General features: G+C 43.8%; 1 protein-coding gene across 1 annotated transcript in view; it reads left to right on the top strand.

Moving 5' to 3' along the window:
- Positions 1-24,517, top strand: part of LOC148501567 (putative ATP-dependent RNA helicase DDX60) — a 600,786-nt gene that overhangs the window by 422,919 nt on the left and 153,350 nt on the right. Inside the window, exons 28-29 of the mRNA XM_088450267.1 lie at positions 6,825-6,974; positions 11,472-11,576. Coding sequence (XP_088306393.1) covers positions 6,825-6,974; positions 11,472-11,576 — 255 coding nt within the window. The remainder of the gene's footprint in view (positions 1-6,824; positions 6,975-11,471; positions 11,577-24,517) is intronic.

Here is a 24,517-nt window from a genome sequence, read left to right on the forward strand (position 1 = left end):
TTTTTTTTTTTTTTTAGAAATCTTCATGTCAGGATTAAAAATAAATCACTTGGTGTGTGAGTTCTTTAATTTTGTAAAAATACATACAGGTATCTGTGTTGACCAGCATTAAATAAAGACAGAGCAATTGAAGTTCAATATTCTTAAGGAACTCTACTGAACTCAATACATTGCTCTCAACTTTCCACCACCTGACATATCTGCTATACAGTAGACATTGTATTGAACACATTACAGGGCCTGTAAGACACTCGGGATGTTTTTCATAAAGCGAGATCATGTCAGGGTCAATAGTTTTAAAATACAGTACTCTGCACTTCTCTCCTCCCTTACTCTCTGTGTTTTGCCACCCAAGTCCCTTCACCACCTCCCTCCATTATCACTCATTACTATTCAACCCCACTGAGCTCATTGTATGGCTTACCACCACCCCCATCATAATTCACTTTTATGCAATGCAGCCGTATGCTGAGCCCACTATTGACATTGTACACGTTTCCTGCTGTAAAATCGCACATGTCACATCACATACAGGTGTAAGTCTCAACATGGCTTGTGTGTGAGTGAGTGGTTAAGATGAGCACCTTGCAAACCGCACAGTCAGTGTGTACTGTAATACAGTCATCCCACTTTTGCTGTGTGACTCCCGATCCACTGGGCATGCGCAGTTCTGTGATCTTCCATACGCCATGGCATAGTGCTACATGGCGTATGGAGTGGCTCCACTGGGCATGCGCAAGAGATCCCATTGCAACCCCGCCACTGTGCATGCACCAGAAATCCAATTGCAACCCCTCCACTGGGCATGCGCCAGAGATCCCATTGTAACCTCTTGGAGCTGACAGCCATCACAGCGCCAACGTGCTGAAATTGACGCAAGTTAGCACTTTAAATGCACAATCAGTTTGTAATATAGAGACCGCTCTCTCAAAGAGAGCCCACTACCAGTTACTGAAGTAATTAAATCACTATAGTGACCAAATCTGGGACAGCGCTGACAGTGGCGCAAGTGTGCAAATTCAACAGCACAGTCAGTATATACTGTAATAGAGTCATCCCTCTTTCGCTGTGGGACTCCTGATCCACTGGGCATGCACAGTGCTGTGATCTTCCATACACCATGGCATAGCGCTACATGGGTTATGGAGTGGCTCCACTGGGCATATGCAAGAGATCCCATTGCAACCCCTCCACTGGGCATGGGCCAGAAATCCCATTGCAACCCCTCCACCGGGCATGCGCCAGAGATTCTATTTTAACCCCTTGGACCTGACAGCCACCACAGCACCAACGTGCTGACATTGACAAATGTTTGCACTTTAAACGCACAATCAGTTTGTAATATAGAGATCTCTCTCTCAAAGAGAGCCCACTACCAGTTACTGAAGTCATGAAATCACTATAGTGTCCAAGTCTGGGACAGCGCTGACAGTGGTGCAAGTGTGCAAATTCAACCACAGTCAGTATGTACTGTAATACAGCCCACTTTCGCTGTGTGACTCCTGACCCACTGGGCATGCGCAGTGCTATGATCTTCCATACACCATGTCATAGCACTACATGGCGTATGGAGTGGCTCCACTGGGCATATGCAAGAGATCCCATCGCAACTCCTCCACTGTGCATGCGCCAGAGATCCCACTGTAACCCCTCGGAGCTGACAGCCACCACAGCGCTGACGTGCTGACATTGCTGCAAGTTTGCGTTTTAAATGCACAATCAATTTGTAATATAGAGACCTCACTTTTAAACAGCCTACAGTACTACTAATTTCTAAAGTCATGAAATCACTATACAGTAGTCTGGGATGCAGTTTGTGACTCCCGACACACTGGGCATGCACAGTAGAAATAGACTCGAAATGCCATACTGTAGCATGACTAGCAAGGTGCTATGTGGGTACTGTATTGGAGCGCCATACACCACTTTTAAGAGCACACAGTGGCATAAAGTAGCATAGAAATGCCAGGTGGTGGGAAGTTGTGGATAATGTATTGAATACTGAATTAGTGAAGATTTAAAAAAAAAAAATAAATTATATTTTCAAGGTCTCGAACCTGCGGGACAAGAAAACAGGAGAAGCAATGAGGCTAGGCATTAGCCCCCTAGCCCACATGGCTCAACCCGATACTACAGTAGTTCCTAAAGTCATGAAATCACTACAATGTCTAAGGCCGGGACAGTGCCGACAGTACTTACTATACCGCAAGTGTGCAACTTCAACCGCACAGTCAGTGTGTAATACAGAGCTGTGCTTGCATGTGAAATATTTTTATATAAAAGTAGAGGACTCACACACTTAATGATTTCAAACTTTATTATACATTCCTCTACAGCTTTATTATACATTCCTGATTCCATGTGGACAACGCTGTACTACAGAATAGTGTACCGAATCACCGCTTCTGTCAGCCAATCATCGGGCGGTGATACAGAACATGCATTGGAAATCAAAAGAATGCGCTATGTAGTTTGGGAAAAGTGGTGGACAAAAAGTTGTATTACATGTTCTGACTTTTTTCCAGCACTACACTAGGCTACATTACGAAACTTTCTGTGTTGCCCGACTCATGGCGTGGTGTGTGGTGTGCCATGCGTGGCACGCTACATAGCGTATGGAGCAACAAACTAGCTGGGCACATCTGTAGTCAAGCACACCTGTCCCGATCAAGCCGCACTCAATGTTGGGAGGTATTATATAACTGTGGTTTTACAAGACTTTGTTACAATAAGCAGCCCCGGTCCTCTCAGCCTGGACTGGTACGGGAAAACAGGGAATTTTTCCAATAACTTGCACCGGCCTGAACCAACTGGGGACTAATGCCATAGCAAAGGAACACACAGCATGAGGTCCCCCTGCCATAACATTTACCAGCCCCAAATTAGTCAGCGCAGGGCTGGATTCCTTGGAAAGGGGGACCACGAAAATAAAATGGGGTGCCCAGTCCTGAGAAAATACCTGTTCTGGGCTGAAATCCAGGGCTATTCCTGGCATCCCTGGTGGTTGTGGGTGCAGGTTTAATGATCATAAAAGAGTAAATAATATTGTTTGTTACAGGTGGACTAAAAGTCCCAGGCAGCCAGCCTCAGCATGATGACACTTATGGAACAACAAGTGCCAGCATGCCTGGACATTAAGGGCCCACTGGCACCTGTAGTCCGCGTGTAAATAAATTTTTTAAAGAACCACAGGACACACACACCAACCTCTCTTACCCTTTATTAACCTTTTTTATTGTAGTAGTATTTTACCTAAACTCTAGACCACAGGTTCTCAAACTTGGTCCTCAGGACCCCAAACAGTTCATGTTTTGCTGGTGTCCTCATAGAATCACAAATCATTGGCTTCACCTGTGTCGGTGAGTAATGAATTCACCTGTGCACCTGCTGGGTGACCTGGAAAACATGTGTGGGGTTCTGAGGACCAAGTTTGAGAACCACTGCTCTAGACTAAAGCTGGTCATACATCTAAAGATTATCTGTCTAACCAGCCAACTAGTTGATTGGTTGGAATGAAAACCTGGTAAGGTATGAAAGCAAATGACAATCAGCAATTTGCTCCCAAACGCCGGAAAATGGACAAAAACTGTTGTTTGAACAAATTGTTTAGATCAAACATTTAACAAACTTGTCTGAACGACCATTTTCATCTGTTTTCTGGCATTTAGGAGCAAATTGCTGATCATCATTTACTCCCATACGTTACCAGATTTTCATGTGTGGCCATCTTAACAGTCACATTCTACAACACACTCACACTGTAACAAAACCAATTATGGTGTTATAGAACCTTTGTTTTGCTATAACAAAGTCAAAAGTATATGGCCATAATTTTGGTGGTACACATATAAAGCACTTAGGCCCTGATTCAGAGCCGCTCGTAAGCGGCCGCTCGTTCGTTCCAAGCGATGTTCGCACAACTGCGCATGCGTACGGGTCGTAATACGCATGCGCGAACCAGTCAGTGCGGTCGAAATTCATGTGCTCGCAAAATAGCGAATGCCTGCTAATTTGAGTGACAGGATGAGGCGTTTGTGGGTGGTAACAGGGGAAGGTGCTTGAAAACGGGGAGTGGAGATCTGAACGCAGGCGTGCCAAACGGTCAAAACGGGCGTTTAATGGGAGTGCATAATTAACAAAGCAGCGTCATCGACCACGTCACTTGGTTGTCTTTTAGCCAGAACTGCTCGCATGATTGCGGTAGGAAAATGCTACCACAAGAATAGCGAGCAGTTCATACGCCTTTCGATGTACTCGATTAATCTAATAAATACCGGAGATGATGTATGATGCGAGCGGCCAGGGGGCGTTTTTCTCAAAATAGCGGCCGCAGGTTTTGTTCGCTCGTTCAGACTTAGAGGCGTCAACCGACCGCAAAGAGCGAGCACTTCATTTAAATAGCCAGCCCCTTTATCAGAACGACCGTCCGCAAATAGCGTACGGCTCTGAATCAGGCCCTTAGTGGGTCCAGAGTACTTCTTGACTGAAGTTTAATACTTTAAAAGTTTCTGCCTTGATGCTGGTGGTGCAATCCTGTACATTAGGGTGATATCAGTTGCAGTACATTTGTGTAATGACTGGCATGCAGTTTGCTGTAATGAAGTTCTGAATAAAATAAGTGAATTTAGGTTCCTCAGTTTTGTTATAATTGATATAACAATTTAGATGATGATATAACTCCACTGGTTAGTTATATAGTCCAGATAGAAGAATATAATTGCTGCCTCCTGTATCAGGAATAGTTTTAGATCCTCTCTGTCTCAATTATGAGGTACTGTAGGGACTTGTAGGTGCGAAATTGCGTAGATGGAGGTACAACGATGACAAAGGCTTAAGCTTTCTTTAGCCTCAATAAAGATGCAAATTGTTGAAGCTGAAGAGTGCTATTGTGCATATTCCATATTGATTCCCACAGGAATGGTTCACCTCGCTAAGCAGAAGGACTGCTGACCTTACTTCTGTGCATTTGGGGCACCATCTTGCTTCTATGTTAAAGTACCTCAGTGGAAGACGGACATCTTCCACTTAGCTCAAAGAGCTCTAATTTTACAGCTGATCCCTAACATCTAGAGACGCTGGTACCGCTTGTATCCTGCACCACTACCCATATACAGTCAACGGCTGGTGACCTGTATGCTCCGCTCAAGCACAGTATGGCTGTACAGTACATTTCTCATTCAAGCAGAATAAACTACCCCACTGGTTATATACTGGGCTGTTTGTTGACTCAGGGGTTCCGATGGTGTGTACCTACACTCTGCCATACCATTGCCAAATGTACACACATATTCTAACACAAATAACATAAAGGGTTCTATAAATAAGATGTACTGCCAGCAGTCAGCTAAGCTTACTAGTTCCACTCCCCTGCATAGATAATAACTCTCTCTCCTTGTTAGCATATATTCTGGCAGACCTGTTCCTGCAGTGGTTGCATATTGTCCTTCTGCCCTTGTTGACAGATGAAACTAACTTCATCTCACAGATCAGCTACTTTGTCACCTTGGACTGAAGAAATAAATACTGTGCATTAGTAATTAGGATAGAATTAATTTTTCTTGCCTTGATATGCCCATTCTATCTTTAATTCCCTTGACTCTCCACCAGAGCTGTCTTCCAGGGAAGACCATTTAGAACTCCAATGTGCTAATCAAGCAATGGACCTTCTGCATGTGTCCTATTGCAGATTTACTATACCAAAAGAAAATAAATGTATGTAGGTTAATTACTATGACCACCAAACATAGAAAGTTGCCTGACAGGATCAACATCTGACAAATTCAAAGGTCTGGCCAATTCTGTCTTTGAACTTGTCACATGATCAGTTTACATCCGATGTACCGACGGTTGCATACACTTCCTGGACATGAAGTGCACAAGTGGGCATCTTAAAACAGGCTGGTGGGTGTCTGCATACACTATGTGATCACTCGCTAAGAAATACTGGGCTTGATAATGCATTGCTGTGTGATAGCAGTGCCTACGCAATTTGCATACACATCGTGCAAGCGATCATATCTAGCGAGCGGCTCTGAATCAGGCCCACAGTACTTACTAACTTGGCTTTTCTTTCCTGAGTTCCTTCTCTCCAGACAAGTCAAGGATATGCAAGAATATAAGGGGGCATATTTATTAATTAATACTTTTGGGATACCCGCAAAACATTAATGATCCCCAAGATGTACCATGGAGGTATCACAGCAGATATCCCCAATATCTGCAGTGGTCCCTCCATTTCTCATCAAAGATGAAGCCCCCATAGGTTTCCATGGGCTGCTAAGCAGCCAGATTTACCTAGCTCCAGAATGCATTCCAGAGCTGGGCCCCGATAGTTAACACCATCTGCAGATGGCATTAGCCTATTATAGCTTCCGGATCCCTCCTTGTCTGCACATGATTATGTTTGCACCAGGCCATTGGTCATGCATGCGAATTGGCTGTAGGGGACCCAAACCAGAAAACGATGTGATAGTGTGGGCTATCACTCTGCTTCCAGCTCTTCGCCATCCTGGGCTCTAATCGGAACCTCTCTCCTGGCAAGAGAAACATGGCAAAGCAATGCAAAGTTAGGCAAAATAGTTATAACATTTGCATTAAAATTGCTGCTGATGAATTATTTGTCCTTAGATGCTCGTCTCTGCATCATGCATATATCACACAAAAAACACTACTTGCTTCAAATGCTGAATTAACTACTGTTTTGAACTGTATTGGACACATAACAAACATATTACTATAAACTGTACTTTATTTTTCATCTCTTCTACTTTATTGAAATATTTTAGTAATTGTACACTACTGTGTAAATGCTATATATGTTACAGACATGGAGACAAATGTGTTGGGACATAAAATTTTCAAGACATGCAGCCCTTAGATCTCTGTCAGAGAAAGGCATTGGCTACCACCATGGCTCAGTGGATGTTAAAGGAAGGCGGTTTGTCGAGATGTTGTTCAGGATGGGCTACATAAGAGTGAGTATATTAAAGCACCCACAGCTATGTAATTGGAAAACATTGGATTTTCATTTTTCTTTCCAATGTTGAGGCATTTGATTCAACACTGTTAATTCTGACACTGTAAGAAGATATTGTATTATGTTTTCAATAAGGTAAATCTGCAAGTACTGACTATGAGAGAGAAAGAGATCTACAAATTAGCGATGAGTGGTTCGGTTCTACTCAATTACGTTCGGATCTGCAAGATGGCATCCTATTGGCTATCCAGCTCTCACATGTTTTGGATAGCCAATAACATAAATTCAAACGTTCGCTAATTTGGCAAGAGGAACAGAGTAGAATCAAACCACTTATCTCAAACCCAAACTCCTGAAATCAGCAAATACAGAGTTAGTAATGCATTAATGTACTAAGTAGTAATAATATTTTGATAAATAAAGTATTTTATAAACACAATCACTGCAAAACAAATTTAAGCACTTAGACGTGGTCACATGGGATGCAAATGCAGCCAACTGTGCTTCAGCTGACAAGGTGAAACAGCACCACCCCATTGTGTTTTTTAAGAGGAAATCTGTTATACTAATGTTCAGAATGGATTTCCTCTGACTTTCCTGAACTCTCCTGTGAACCCGGCAATTTCTGACCGGTTTTGCCAGAAAAAATTGTCAGTTAAGTAGTTAATAGAAATGTTGAAAAAGAAACAAGGCCATGAAGTTCAACCTTTTCTAATTTATCCTGTAGATGTGTTGATCCAGGGAAACTCTCAATAGGTTGTTGGTAATGTACCGTCACAGGAGGAATGTTTTTTCCTTCCATCCATTTCTTAATTTCAGCTGAAAGCCATTGCAATGCAAGAAAACTCGCAAAAGAGTGTCTGTCCTTTATGCCCAGGTTTTGGACCTAGCTCCACCAAACTTGGCATGGTGGGGTACTTTGACCAGGATTATGTTTTTGCCTAGGTTTGAACTGCACACACTGTCACACTATCCCTAAAAATGGGGACACTCTTACATTACACAGGTTCCAGGGCTGGCTCCAGTGGAAATTGGCAGTCTGCCAAAAACCTGTGTGAAGCTACAAAAGTATCCATTTAACCTGACTCATGCAAGTTAATATTAAAGCCAGAGTTAGTCCTTTTTAAAGTGACCATGTATATGGAGCTGGGTACACACGTAAAGATTTTCTGTCCAACCATCCAACTAGTTGATTGGTTGGAATGAAAATCTGGTAACGTATGGGAGTAAATGATGATCAGCAATTTGCTCCTAAATGCCAGAAAACAGATGAAAATGGTCGTCAGACAAGTTTGTTAAATGTTTGATCTAAGCAATTTGTTCAAACAACAGTTTTTGTCCATTTTCCGGCGTTTGGGAGCAAATTGCTGATTGTCATTTGTTTTCATACCTTACCAGATTTTCATTCCAACCAATCAACTACTTGGATGGTTGGATAGAAAATCTTTACGTGTGTATGCACCTTAAGTCAGCCTTCTGTGTTTGCATGCAAGGTCATAGCTAGCATGTTGTGGGCCACATAGCAAGATCTTAAAAGACCCCCCCAAAGAGGTAAAAAAAATACATACATTTGCCTCCACACAGAATCCATTCATGTTATGCCACACAGAGCCCATTCAGGTTATGCCACACAGTAGTACTCATTATACACATTATGCCATGCTTTAGTAGTGCCCCTTATACATTATGCCACACACAGTAATGCTCCTTACACTACACACTAATGCCCCTTACACATTATATCACACAGTAGTGATCTTAAACATTATGCCACACAGTAATCACCCTTCTAACATTATGACACATTATATCTCCCCAGAGCTGTCACTGCTGATTGGCTTTCAGTCCGCAAGCTCTTATTGCCTCATGACTGGTGGCGCAGTTTCTCCAAGTCTACCTGCCAATGCACCAGCTGTAATCAACTGTCAGGACGGCACCAAATCAACACCGTAGTCACCCAGGCCATGCTCGGCAGCCCTGACTGGACAGGTCCACCTTGTGTGCATGACTGGGTGTAGGGGGAGCGGCGGTCCACAGTGGCAGCTCAGACCCCATAGTAGCCGCACTCCTTGCATCCACTGTTTGCATGCATGTTAGCAAACATTGGGGTCCTTTTCAGGATCAATGGAATGGGGTTATTGGCAGGGACAATGTAAACAAATAAAGGCTGATGGTGTATTTCAGGGTCCAGTCTTCAACCCAGGTAACGCCATGTATCCAAGTTAGGATAATATAAAATTGCATAATTTATTGACTATACTTTAATTGGTTTTGTCCAAAATATCACATTGTAGAAACCCTATTGGTGTATTTGTGGTTATGTTTTTATAGAGAGATCTTATGCTGTCAGAAGATCTTTCTTGTGATGCTGCCAAACTTAAGCCTAAAATTTGATGTGATATTGTTAATCTTTAGTGCAAGATAATTTTTTTTGAGTCTCCCTCCCTCTCTCTCCCTTTTTACAAGCTGACTGCCCTTTACAGTGAACAATAGTTAACTGTCTTTAGGAAGTCTCCAATTACCTGTACAGCTATTAATTAGCTGGCTGTCTGATTTTAATTATGCAGCCAAGATGCATCCGGGACTTTTTTTTTACAATTCCCATTAATCTCGAATCAAGACATAAATGAAGGAACAGGAAAGTAGTAAGTTCAATTTTTTTTATTTTATTTTTACTTCTGGGAGCAATTTTTTTTAAAAATGTTGGGACATACTTGCGAACTCTCCCTCATTGTCTGGGAGACTGCCTGAAATAGTAGCAATCTCCCTCTCTCCCTGAAGAGTGTAGCAATCTCCCTGATTGCACCTTACCCCCATTATGAAGCTGTTATATATATATATATATATATATATATATATAACAAAAAACAGATCTATGTACATTCAAATGGGATCATTAGTATAATTTCCCTATATAGGGTATAAGGCACAGTGATCCCTATGGCTACATACATTTTCTGAAAAGTATCAGTGTTTTTTTTAAATCAACAAACAGATCTTACTGACTGCTTTGGGGCTCGTTTACATTGGATGTAAGTCAGTGTTATGACACGCCTCTCAGATGTAGCAGTACATGCCCACTTTACCGCCGTGCTCATAGGTGTTACTTTCACAATCTCCCTGAAAAGCTTTTTCAAAAGTAGGCAAGTGTGTGTTGAGACTATTTTTTATTTATTGTTATGCTAGAAATATTTTATTTATTTTACTATATATTTTACTAATTATTTTAATAAGGGGCATTTTTTTAAGGGAGGACTATTTTATTATTAAGCATATCATAAGAGGACCAGAACATAGTATTAGTTTTATAAGGGAGCAACATTATAGTTATTATTGTCATGGTACAGTACCTATAACACAGTAGTGGGACAGTTATCTTTAGGTAAAAGGGTGCATGTTTCTTCCCCCCCTTTCCTCCCAGAGGGCTGACACAATGTTGAATAGCATAGGCCTGTTAGAATTTGGGAGGAAAACTATGATTTGTTTGTTTTTACTATTTTTAAAACATGATGCAATAGCTTAAACTGTGAGTGATGTGTTGTTTTTTAATACACTAGCTTTCATACACCAAATCACTGGGTATTGCATTTGGATTTGAAGTCACTGCACAAATTGCACTCCATTACATTTCTCCTGATGGTATTTCACAGGATTTTTTCCAATTGTGATCATAGTTATAATTTAATTGTACAAGTGATGAAAATTTATGATGCAATTGTTAAAAAAATGCATATAATTAAAAAGATGCTCAAGGAGATGTCCACATTATCTCTTTTAATTCATTGTTATGTAAAGTGAATTGGAGTTGGGCAAAGTAACATACAATGGTGATCCCAATCCAAATATAATCATTAGAAATTAGCACAGAAGTCTACAGAATATTCATCTCTTTCCATAATTTCCCACTAAATTGTGCAGTCAGAATTTTCTCTTGTGTGTTCCTAGCGGTATCCCAGCACACCACAGTGTGAATTGTCCATTATCAGCCCAGTCCTATTTATAGCTATAAATTCAGAGAAAAGCATACCTAATATATCAATATTCAAAAATAATGTGAATGTACTATTCCATTGAGTTGTGAATAGAGGCAGGACTTGAAGATTGGATCACAGGAGCTTCACCACTGTAATACAACCTCTTCCAATTTCAGTGACATTTTTCGTGCACTTCACAGATGCCTGAAGCTCTGACACTCATGAGCAACAGCTTGAATATTAATCATCAACATACTGTACATAAATTGTGGCCACAGGATTATGGTACAAAATTATTGTTTGCAAACTGAAAACTATACAATTCATAGCACTGATTGCTATAATAATGTATCTGTATTATGCATGTTAAGTATATCGGGATGTAGTTAAATCCCGTACCCAACCAGTTATATTTACTAGACCAGTGAGTGTTGAAATCTTGTGACCTCTTTCATTGATGATAACAATGCTAAAAAATATTGTTACATATTTACATTAAGTTTATATTTGTTTCTTCTCAGGTTGTCACAGCCACCGGTACACTTGCTCTAGGGATCAACATGCCATGTAAATCAGTGGTTTTCTTAAAAGATTCAGTTTACCTGGATGCTCTGAACTACCGACAGGTATTTCATATATGGTCACACTATGCATGTAAAACAATCTATTGCATCTAGGCAGATTTCAGCATGTAATGCTATGTATTTGGTCAGCACAAGTAGAAATATTAAGCATTGGAAAGCTCACATGTGCAGTACTAGATTTTTTATCCAGCCTTATAAATGATCTCAACCCATTTGCTGTTTTTCCCACCATCCACATGAGCAATTTACAGAGTTACAAGCCAAATAAATATACATTTATATTTTCTATAGATACTGTATAATAGTATAGAAGGCATGAAATAGTTTACCTACAGAATAAATCAATAATAATAATTGATATTGTTAGAGGAGAGCGCTCTGTGCTGTTCTCTCATTTGTAGCTGCCAGAACCCTATAGTCCCAAAGTTGTGTCACAGCCCTACCTCTGACCCCTATGTGCTACTGCTACTTTTTGGTTCCAAATAAAATAAAATTGGTATAGGAACCTTTTTTTTACATATAGGGGTTTATTTACACAAGTGTTGGGTTGTAAAATCTGACACTTCTTTTGTGTTTATGCCCAATATTTCAGTGGGCAGTAAAAACATTGTCCTTTTAAATAATGCGCATAAACATGAACACAAGTGTCAAATTTGCAACCTGGCACTTCATAAAAAATAACAACCACAATGTTAACTTGAGCACATCAGGAGTTTGAATTAAATTAAATAATAAAGTAAATAAACGTCAGATATTAGAAATTTACACTGTTGTTTTGCAAGGTTCTGACAATTGGATGGGTACGGATGCCGGCATTCGGGATACCGGTGGTCAAAATCCTAACGGCAGCATCTCGACAGGGCTAGGATACCAACACCTGTTGGTCAGTATCCTATCCCTCTCTCCCTGGTGCCTAAAGCTAACCTCCCTCCCTAGTGCCTAAACCTAATCTCCCCCTCCCTGGTGCCTAAACATAACCCTCCCCCTAGTGCCTTACCCTAACCCCCTCCCTAACCCCACCACTTACCTTCGGGATGCCGGTGGTTGGCATGCTGGCATCAGCATTCTAACAGGTGTCGGGATTCTGGTACCGGTATTTTAAGTGGCATCCTTTTTGTCGGGATACTGAATGTATCCCCTGTCATTACTCTATTCCAGTTCTACATATGTAGTGTTGTAAATAAAAACTGTGACAGAACATTTACCTACAATTACTTAACCAGCACCAGCCCTAGATATCCTGGACTCATTTCTACTATAGTGGGGAGACAATAAGCCTGGACTCACCTAGATATAATGAAAACTAGCCCCATTACAGGACTGGAGTTTCTATGGAGAGCGTTGGTGGCTACTATCTCTATACTGAACTAACCTGGACTGTCGGTAGGGTAAGGAAGCTTTGCCACCCAAACAGTTCTGGCATAATGGACATAAGTCCAAAAGATGCCTGTCCATAGGACCTCTGTCAAGTGATCCTATGCAAATTACGTTACCATTTACTTTTGTTCTCTGCGCACATTTAGCGCTATAAGAGAGTGACTGCGTTTTTTTAAACTTCATATTGTTTTTGAGTTATAAGGGTTTGAAAATGGCAAAAATCCTAAAATGTTGGCATTTGTGAGCATACAGAAACCTAATTTTTCCAGTCCAGTATTATTTTCAGAAACCAAAAAAAACATTTTTTTTCCTAAGATAACTGACTTATGTTATATACTGGGAATCGTTGTGATTTACTGCCGGACCCATGCCGGCTGTTGGAATCCTGACAGCGGCATCCCAGCAGAGGAGGAAATCCCGATCGTCAAAGGTAAGTATATATTAAACTATTTCTACCCCCTAACCCTAACCCTCCCTTAGGGGTACCTAACCCTAACCCCCTCCCCAGTGCCTAACCCTAATCCCCCCTCTAAATACCTAAATCTAAACCCCCTTCCCCGCCGCCTACACCTAAGTCCCCCGGGGGGGTACCTAACCCTAACCCCCTCCCCAGTGCCTAACCCTAATCCCCCCTCTAAATACCTAAATCTAAACCCCCCTTCCCCTAGCCTAAACCTAACCTCCCGGGGGGGTGCCTAACCCTAAACCTAACCCTCCCCCCCACGGCTATACGCGCTCGGCGCCCGGCGTCCCTTCGATCGGGATGCCGGGCATCGGGCTCCCAGCATATGTCTAATGACAGGCATCGGCATATCGATGCCTGTCTTTAGACCTTTGCCGAGATATAACAGTCGGGAAGCCAGTTGTCGGGGTTAGGTCCGCCGGCTTCCCGACTGCATACCAATATACTGTACCAGATGACTAGCTTTAAGGTTGCAAATATTTCCCAAACATTTGAAAACCGATTTCTAAACAAAATTTGGTTTAACATTTTCCAAAACTGTGTTTAATCCATGAGATTTTAAGATTGCACATACCAAAAGTTGATCTCAGAGGAGCATATGTAGTTTTAGTAATTTTTTGTTTATAGCAATGTGAATATATCTGATTTGCCCACTATATTGCAGACAAATATATATATATATTAGGGGTGTGCACCGGCCACTTTTCGTGTTTTGTGTTTTGGTTTTGGATCTGGATCTTTCTTCGTGTTTTGGATCTGGATTGGTTTTGCCAAAACCACCCTTCCGTGTTTTGGGTTCTGGGTTTTGTGTTTTGGATCTGTATTTTTTTGAAAAAAAGCATAAAAACAGCTAAAATCACAGAATTTGTAGGTTTTTCTGCTCCTATGCTATTATTAACCTCAATAACCTTAATTTCCACTCATTTCCAGTCTATTCTGAACACCTCACACCTCACAATAGTGTTTTTATGTCCAAAAGGTTGCACCGAGGTAGCTGGATGACTATGCTAAGCGACACGAGTGGGCGGCACAAACACGTGACCCATCTAGGAGTGACACTGCAGTGGCAGACAGGATGGCAGTTAGAAAAACTAGGCCCCAAACTGTACATAATGCAAAGAAAAAAAGAGGTGCAAGATGGAATTGTCCTTGGGCCCTCCCACCCACCCTTATGTTGTATAAACAGGACATGCACACTTTAACAAATCAATCATTTCAGCGCCAGGGTCTGCCACACAACTGTGGCTGAAATGATTGGTTCGTTTGGGCCCCCACAAAACAAGCTGGCAATTAATGTGTCCCTGCACAAACTGGCTCTACGGAGGCAAGATGTCATCCTCATCCTCCTCATCCACCGATTCCTCACCCTCTTCAGTGTGTACATCCTCATCCTCACAAAGTATTAACTCGTCCCCACTTGAATCCACCACCACAGGTCCCTCTGTACGTTCTGGAGGCTGGTCTCCCTGGAAGAGCTGATAATTCATTTTGATGAACATCATCTTCTCCACATTCTGTGGAAGCAACCTCCTACGCCTTTCGCTGACAAGGTTCCCGGCTGCACTAAACACTCTTTCGGAGTACACACTGGAGGGGGGGCAACTCAGGTAAAATAGAGCCAGTTTGTACAGGGGCCTCCAAATTGCCTCTTTTTCCTGCCAGTACAGGTATGGACTGTCTGACATGCCTACTTGGATGCTGTCACCGATGTAATCCTCCACCATTCTGTCAATGGTGACAGTATCATATGCAGTGACAGTAGACATGTCAGAAATTGTTGCCAGGTCCTTCAGTCCGGACCAGATGTCCAAACTTGGTCCTGCCTGCCCTGCATCACCGCCAGCGGGTTGCTTAGGATACCTAAGTTTTTTCCTGGCAGCCCCAGTTGCGGGAGAAAATGAAGAAGGAGCCGTTGACGTGTCACGTTCCGCTTCAGCTGACAGTGTGTTCACCAGCAGGTCTTTGCACCTCTGCAGGCTTGTGTCGGCCGGAAAGAGAGACACCACATAGGCTTTAAACCTAGGATCGAGCACGGTGGCCAAAATGTAGTGGTCTGATTTCAACAGATTGACCACCCTGGAATCCTGGCAAAGCGAATGAAGGGCTTCATCCACAAGTCCCACATGCCGAGCGGAATCGCTCCGTCTTAGCTCCTCCTTCACTTTCTCCAGCTGCTTCTGCAAAAGCCTGATGAGGGGAATGACCTGACTCAAGCTGGCAGTGTCTGAACTGACTTCACGTGTGGCAAGTTCGAAGGGCTGAAGAACCTTGCACAACACGGAAATCATTCTCCACTGCGCTTGAGTCAGGTGCATACCCCCTCCTTTGCCTATGTCATAGGTGGATGTATAGGCTTGTATGGCCTTTTGCTGCTCCTCCATCCTCTGAAGCATATAGAGGGTTGAGTTCCACCGCGTCACAACCTCTTGCTTCAGGTGATGGCGGGGCAGGTTCAAGAGTGTTTGCTGGCGCTCCAGTCTTCGGCACGCAGTCGCTGAATGGCGAAAGTGGCCAGAAATTTTTCGGGCCACCCAAAGCGTCTCCTGCACGCCCCTGTCGCTTTTCAGAAAATTCTGCACCACCAAGTTTATTGTGTGAGCAAAACATGGGACGTGCTGGAATTTGCCCAGATGTAATGCCCGCACAATATTGGTGGCGTTGTCAGATATCACAAATCCCCAGGAGAGTCTAAGTGGGGTAAGCCACTGGGCGATGATTTCCCTCAGTTTCTCTAAGAGGTTGTCGGCGGTGTGCCTCTTACTGAAACCGGTGATACACAGCGTAGCCTGCCTTGTAACGAGCTGGCGTTTCTGAGATGCTGCTACTGGTGACGCTGCTGCTGTTGCTGCGTAAGGTGATACATCTACCCAGTGGGCTGTCACAGTCATATAGTCCTTAGTCTGCCCTGTTCCACTTGTCCACATGTCCGTGGTTAAGTGGACATTGTGTACAACGGCATTTTTCAGGACACTGAGGACACTTTTTCTGACGTTTCTGTACAGTCTCGGTATCGCCTGCCTAGTGAAGTGGAATCTAGACGGGATTTGGAACCGGGGACACACTACCTCCATCAATTGTCTAAATCCCACTGCACTAATGGCGGATACCGGACGCACGTCTAACACCAACATAGCAGTCAAGGCCTCAGTTATACGTTTTGCTTCAGGATGACTGCTGTCGTACTTCATCCTCCTCGCTAAGGACTGTTGGAGGGTCAATTGTTTAGTAAAAGTAGTGGTGTTCCTACTTCCTCTCTGGGATGATGAACGACTCCCAGCAGCAGCAGCAACAGCAGCAGCGGCAGCAGTAGGCGTAGCAATGCAGGATCCTCCGGAGGAATCCCGGATAGGAGAGTCAGTCATGCCAGTGATATGGCCTGCAGGACTACTTCCGATCCTGACTAAGGAGGAAATTGACGAGGAGGGAGTAGACGGTGTGGTTTGCAGGCGCTTGGATACAACAGGACAACGGGATTTAGGTGTCCCTGGACTGCTTACGGTCTGAGCCAAAGTTTCTGAACTTGACAGTAACTTTTTATGAACGCGCTGCAGGTGCCGTATAAGGGAGGATGTTCCTAGGTGGTTGACGTCCCTACCCCTACTTATTTCACCTTTACATATGGTACATATGGCAAGACAGTTGTTGTCCGGATTTGGATAGAAATATTGCCAGACCAAAGAGGTGGAATGTTTGGTCTTCTGCCCAGGCATGACCGTGATGGGCTTTTTCATCCCACGGACAACAACTGTCTCCCCCGGAGCCTGATTTAAACAAACCACATCACCATCAGAATCCTCCTCGCCAACTTCCTCCTCAGCGCCAGCTACACCAGTATCCTCATCCTGTTGTACTTCAACAGTGACATCTTCAATTTGCATATCAGCAAGTGGACTGTGGGTGCTCCTTTCAGCACTTGCAGGGGGCGTGCAAATGGTGGAAAGAGCCACCTCTTCCCGTCCAGTGCTGGGAAGGTCAGGCATCGCAACCACCACCACACTTGGACTCTCCTTGGGGATTTGTGATATCTTCTTAGAAAGCACAGTTCTTCGCTGTGCTTTTGCCAGCTTAACTCTTTTGATTTTTTTAGTGGGAGGAGTGCTTCCATCGTCATGTGAAGCTGAACCACTAGTCATGAACATACTAGGGATCGACCTTAGCCGTTCCTTGCCACTCCGTGTCGTAAATGGCATATTGGCAAGTTTACGTTTCTCTTCAGCTGATTTAAATGTCTTTTTCAAGGTCATTTTCCTGAACTTTGCCATTTGGGATTGTATGTGCCCTCTACTATGACATTGGGCATCGGCCTTGGCAGACGACGTTGATGGCATGTTATCGTCTATGTCATGACTAGTGGCAGCAGCTTCAGCACTAGGAGGAAGTGGTTCTTGATCTTTCTCTATTTTATTTTTATCGGAGAAAGTTTGGTCCTCCATTTATGTTATATCGATTTGATATATACGTGCGGCTAAACACAGAAAATATTTTTTTTTTTGGTTTGGACTGGAGTGTACTTTGTGGGTTACAGCACCCTTTAACGGTCAAGCCAGCCGGCCCTTTACTTATGACACAGGCGCACTCTTGGCACTACTTTGTTGATGCACGTGCGGCTACTGCGCACACAATTCACAAACACAGAAAATAATTTTTTTTTGGTTTGGACTGGAGTGTACTTTGGGGGTTACAGCACCCTTTAACGGTCAAGCCAGCCGGCCCTTTACTTATGACACAGGCGCACGCTTGGCACTACTTTGTTGATGCACGTGCGGCTACTGCGCACACAATTCACAAACACAGAAAATAATTTTTTTTTGGTTTGGACTGGAGTGTACTTTCGGGGGTTACAGCACCCTTTAACGGTCAAGCCAGCCGGCCCTTTACTTATGACACAGGCGCACGCTTGGCACTACTTTGTTGATGCACGTGCGGCTACTGCGCACACAATTCACAAACACAGAAAATAATTTTTTTTTGGTTTGGACTGGAGTGTACTTTCGGGGGTTACAGCACCCTTTAACGGTCAAGCCAGCCGGCCCTTTACTTATGACACAGGCGCACGCTTGGCACTACTTTGTTGATGCACGTGCGGCTACTGCGCACACAATTCACAAACACAGAAAATAATTTTTTTTTAGGTTTGGACTGGAGTGTACTTTCGGGGGTTACAGCACCCTTAACGGTCAAGCCAGCCGGCCCTTTACTTATGACACAGGCGCACGCTTGGCACTACTTTGTTGATGCACGTGCGGCTACTGCGCACACAATTCACAAACACAGAAAATAATTTTTTTTTTGGTTTGGACTGGAGTGTACTTTCGGGGGTTACAGCACCCTTTAACGGTCAAGCCAGCCGGCCCTTTACTTATGACACAGGCGCACGCTTGGCACTACTTTGTTGATGCACGTGCGGCTACTGCGCACACAATTCACAAACACAGAAAATAATTTTTTTTTGGTTTGGACTGGAGTGTACTTTCGGGGGTTACAGCACCCTTTAACGGTCAAGCCAGCCGGCCCTTTACTTATGACACAGGCGCACGCTTGGCACTACTTTGTTGATGCACGTGCGGCTACTGCGCACACAATTCACAAACACAGAAAATAATTTTTTTTTGGTTTGGACTGGAGTGTACTTTCGGGGGTTACAGCACCCTTTAACGGTCAAGCCAGCCGGCCCTTTACTTATGACACAGGCGCACGCTTGGCACTACTTTGTTGATGCACGTGCGGCTACTGCGCACACAATTCACAAACACAGAAAATAATTTTTTTTTGGTTTGGACTGGAGTGTACTTTCGGGGGTTACAGCACCCTTTAACGGTCAAGCCAGCCGGCCCTTTACTTATGACACAGGCGCACTCTTGGCACTACTTTGTTGATGCACGTGCGGCTACTGCGCACACAATTCACAAACACAGAAAATAATTTTTTTTTAGGTTTGGACTGGAGTGTACTTTCGGGGGTTACAGCACCCTTAACGGTCAAGCCAGCCGGCCCTTTACTTATGACACAGGCGCACGCTTGGCACTACTTTGTTGATGCACGTGCGGCTACTGCGCACACAATTCACAAACACAGAAAATAAATTTTTTTTGGTTTGGACTGGAGTGTACTTTCGGGGGTTACAGCACCCTTTAACGGTCAAGCCAGCCGGCCCTTTACTTATGACACAGGCGCACGCTTGGCACTACTTTGTTGATGCACGTGCGGCTACTGCGCACACAATTCACAAACACAGAAAATATATTATTTTTTTAGCACTTGGGGGGAGCACCCCTGATGGACAGAGCACCCCCTGGACAACACTACAGCACCCCTTTAGGACTGGGACACTGCACAGGACTTTGGAGTGGACACAGCCCCTATGGAGAACTGACTGCACAACACAGTCCAGCCAGCCCCTATGGACTTTGAAGTAGTGGACACAGCCCCTATTAACAACAGCAGCACAGCACAACACAGCCAGCCCCTATGGACTTTGAAGTAGTGGACAACAGCAGCACTACACTACACTACACTACACAGCACTAACTCCCACCCTCCCTCTTCACTGTCCACAGCCGAGTGAGAAAATGGCGCCGACGCGGGTACCTTATATAGGATCCAAAACCCGCGAGACTCGGAAGGCGGGATGATGACGTTTTGCCTCGATGTCAGATCCGAGTCAGGCGGGAAAAGTCGAGCCTGACTCGGATCGGACTCGGATCGGGGGGGCTCGGGGGGGTTCGGATTTCAGAAATCCGAACCCGCTCACCCCTAATATATATATATATATATATAAATATATATATATATATCTGGAATTGAGAGCAAGAAAGAAGGGGCGCCACATAGTGCATGAAACTATAAAACAGATTTTATTGCAGACAGCGGACATAAAACTCGTTCAATGAATATGCGTACCACAATCAGCGGTCAGATACCATCGCAAGTAATAAAAATGAAGAAGCCTGAATATCACCCGAACGTCTCCTGGGACTCCGTCGGCTATTCGACCAGTAATGGAAAGCAACGCCAAACCACGCCCCAACACGTTTCGTCATCGACTTTCGCCTGACGAAGTCGATGACGAAACGCGTTGGGGTGTGGTTTGGCGTTGCTTTCCATTACTGGTCGAATAGCCGACGGAGTCCCCGGAGACGTTCGGGTGATATTCAGGCTTCTTCATTTTTATTACTTGCGATGGTATCTGACCGCTGATTGTGGTACGCATATTCATTGAACGAGTTTTATGTCCGCTGTCTGCAATAAAATCTGTTTTATAGTTTCATGCACTATGTGGCGCCCCTTCTTTCTTGCTCTCAATTCCAGATAAACCAATACCCGCTTGGATCCGGGTTTTAACGTGGGGAAGACGCCGGCCTGTGTGGTACCTGTCGCCTGTGCTATGTCTGGCATCTGTGACACAGATTTACTTTGTTCCAAAAATCCATCTATTTATTGGATTCTAAAAAACTTTTCACAGTATTATATGTGTTTATGTATTGATTGATTGATTGATTTGCGCACTGAATTTACTGTATTTATATATATATATATATATATATATATTAATTAAAAAAAAAGGCTTCTTTATTGTTGGCAGTACTTTTTTCATGCATTGGTTTCATGGACTATCTTATACCTTGGAGAAATTGTAGTAACATTTAAGGGTGACTTAAATTATAAATTGAGAATTATTGTCTCTAAAATTGAAAAACAAAAGATCTGATATTTGGGTAATATTATAAATCATCATGAATTGTTTTGATAAAAAAAAAAAAAAGATCCTGCGACATTAAACCTACCCATGATAAGCGACGTGGCTCTGATGTAAGTCAGCCCTCCGGCTGTTCAGTTACACTCTCTGAGAAAGCTATTCGTACGCTGTGCTGCTGGTGCCCCGAGCAGTGTATGGAACTATTGTATTTGTGGTCACCTAGAAAACCTAATCATGCTTCTTACATTCTTAGCCGGATAATTGTTCCTCCAATTAAGGAGTGATCGATACATTTGTGTGCTCTAAATACTTGACATTGTTCAGTGTTCATAGTGTGGATTTGGGCTCTAAGTCCGGCATTTCCGTTTATTCATGGTGGCACTTTACTATCTGGTTTGGAAAAGGATTAAACTACCCATATTTGACTGCCTATCTATTTGTTTAGACACACAAAAACTGTTCTAACACAGGATTTAACCCTAGGAGGAATCTCTGCACGGGTGATTTCTGATTATACAAACCATTTAAAGTGGTCTATTAGCATAATTTATATGTGTGGTGATTTTCATGCTATTGAAGTTTTTTATGTACCAATAAGGTTTTTTATCTTTGTGAGATGCCAATTGGATTTAATATTTATGAAGCATAATTAGTACTATTATGGTATTTTTATGTAATAGATAACACAAGTGTTTTATGAATAAAACTATACATTTACACATATAAGATCGAGTTGTGTCAAATTGATTCTACCATTTCAGATTACTATTAGGCAATAAGCGCAGAGTCCATTCTTGCCTTATTTTGTTAAACATTGTGAACATGTCGACATTCTGGTGATGTATACATATTGCCTGTTGACCTGCTTACCAGATAACAATCTCCACTTGCAATGTGTTCAACAACTATTATTTTAACTAATCAGTACATAAACAGTTATTACATTCATGTACATGGCACTCTGTAGTTGCAGGCGACGTGCACATTATGTAAATATACTTCATGATCCGTCATCAAATACCACTTTCCTCAATAATTTTACATTCTGATGAGTACATATATGAAGTGAGGGTCTGAGCTGGGAGTAAGAAAGTACAAGTAACTGTAAACCTTGGTAAAATATTGTTGCACTACTGGTGGGGCAGTTTAAAATGTGCAGAGATTTAGATTAGTGAGAGGAGTGTCTAAACTAAAATATAAATTGCAGTGTAAACATAAAGCTGTCACCATTTGTAGACTATATGCAACAGCAGTCAGTATTTACCACACATGCAAAAAATTTATGTATTTGTGCTCCTTGCATTGCTATATGGTTTGTCCAGGTACACAGTTACAGTACAGTACTTGTTCTTTCTTGCTTTATTCCCACCTCAAAATCAGGCCCGGAATGAGTACCATTTACACAAATATTTGGAGACAAATTTTGAAAACCCAAGTTACTTGCTTCCAGATTTAGTCAATTCTGGGCATGACTGATAAAGACTGAAGTAAAGCACTCCAGCACTTATCAAAACTAGTGAAAAGGGAAAAGTAGTGATGTTACCATGGGCGGAATAGGAATTTAAAGTGGCACTGGAAACATTTCCAAAAGTGGCCCTATGTAGGCTGCATGGCCAAAAGCAAATGTTGGGTGACATTAGCAGACCACTAGCGCTAGTACTGGCAGCACCCCAGTGAACGCCATACAACATACTACCCAACTTTTTAGTAGTGGAGACTGGGACGTTTCACCTGCCTGGAAAATGTAGCATGGCCTCAAGTGAAATGCCACTCCGCTCTGTTTTTGTCACGCTGGGGGTATGCCTATCACTCTGGGAGCTGCTGGCCAAGCCCCCAGTCCCTCTCTCCAGTGAATAGATGCCCTGTGCATGGCATGTATTAACCACTTGCTCTGCTAAACAGGGGACCTCCCAAGCTCCCTCTCAAACTCCACTCTTCCCGATAAGCCCTATGGCCAATCCACCCCTGGGTTTATTTTACAGTAAGTATTTAAATGCAACACTTGAATCTTCAAAAACATGCTGCAGACACAGTGGGCAAATTAGTGAGGAGATCTGATAAAGACACACCAGACACTTTAGTGAGGAGATACAGACACAGTGGGCAGACCCTTGCAGACACATTGGACACAATAGTGAAAAACAGCCAAAATAGTGAAGATGCCCTACACACAGAATACAATAGTAGAAAATGCCTTTAAACACATTAGCTACAGAATGGAAGAGATTGACACAGTGATGCATAGTCCTGATTAAAAGGCACCACTATTATGTAACAATGTATAGTCAGAACTAGGCATAGAAGTGAAAGTTACTAATAGAAGCACAGTAAATGCAGGTGCGGATTGGGCCACCGGGACACCGGGCCGGTCCCTACAGTGGCCGGTGGCCACCCAACACTTACTCACCCCCCGATTCCGTGATCGCAGCACAGCTCCGATCAGGCAGCTCTACACAGCTACTGGTGAGAAAAGAAAACACACTGGGGCTGAGACACACTGGGGAATGGGGGTGAGACACACACTGGGGCTCGGGGACAAGGGGCTGAGACACACACTGAGGTTGAGACACACACTGCAGCTGAGACACACACTGAGGCTGAGACACACACTGCAGCTGAGACACACACTGTGGCTGAGACACACTGGGGAATGGGGGTGAGACACACACTGGGGTTGAGGCAAACACTGGGGCTGTGGAATGGGGTTGAGACACACACTGGGGCTGGGGGGAATGGGGCAGACACACTGGGGCTGGGGAATGGGGCTGAGACACACACTGGGGCAGAAGGGAATGATGCGGACAGACACTGGGGCTGAGACACACACTGGGGCTGGGGAGAATGAGGCGGACACACACTGGGGCTGAGACACACACTCTGGCTGGGGAGTGGGGTTGAGACACACAATGGGGCTGAGACACACTGGGTAATGGGGGTGAGACACACACTGGGGCTGGGAGGCCACCCACCCACTGGGGCTGACACACACTGGGGCTGAGGCAAACACTGGGGCTGTGGAATGGGGTTGAGATGCACACTGGGGCTGGGGGGAATGGGGCTGACACACTGGGGCTGGGGGGAATGACCCGAACACACAGTGGGGTTGAGACACACACTGGGGCTGGACAATGGGGTTGATACACACACTGGGGCTGGGGAGAATGGGGCTTGCACACACTGGGGCTGGGGAGTATGAGGCTGACACATGCAGGGGCTGGGGAATGGAGCTGACACACGCAGGGGCTGAAGAATTGGGCTGAGACACACACTGGGGTTGGGGAGAATGAGGCGGACACACACTGGGGCTGAGACACACACTCTGGCTGGGGAATGGGGTTGAGACACACACTGGGGCTGAAGGGAATGATGCGGACAGACACTGGGGCTGAGACACACACTGGGGCTTGGGAGAATGAGGCGGACACACACTGGGGCTGAGACACATGC

Source organism: Taudactylus pleione, unplaced genomic scaffold (genome assembly GCF_031769625.1).
Source record: "Taudactylus pleione unplaced genomic scaffold, aTauple2 ptg000513l, whole genome shotgun sequence".
Taxonomy (NCBI): domain Eukaryota; kingdom Metazoa; phylum Chordata; class Amphibia; order Anura; family Myobatrachidae; genus Taudactylus; species Taudactylus pleione.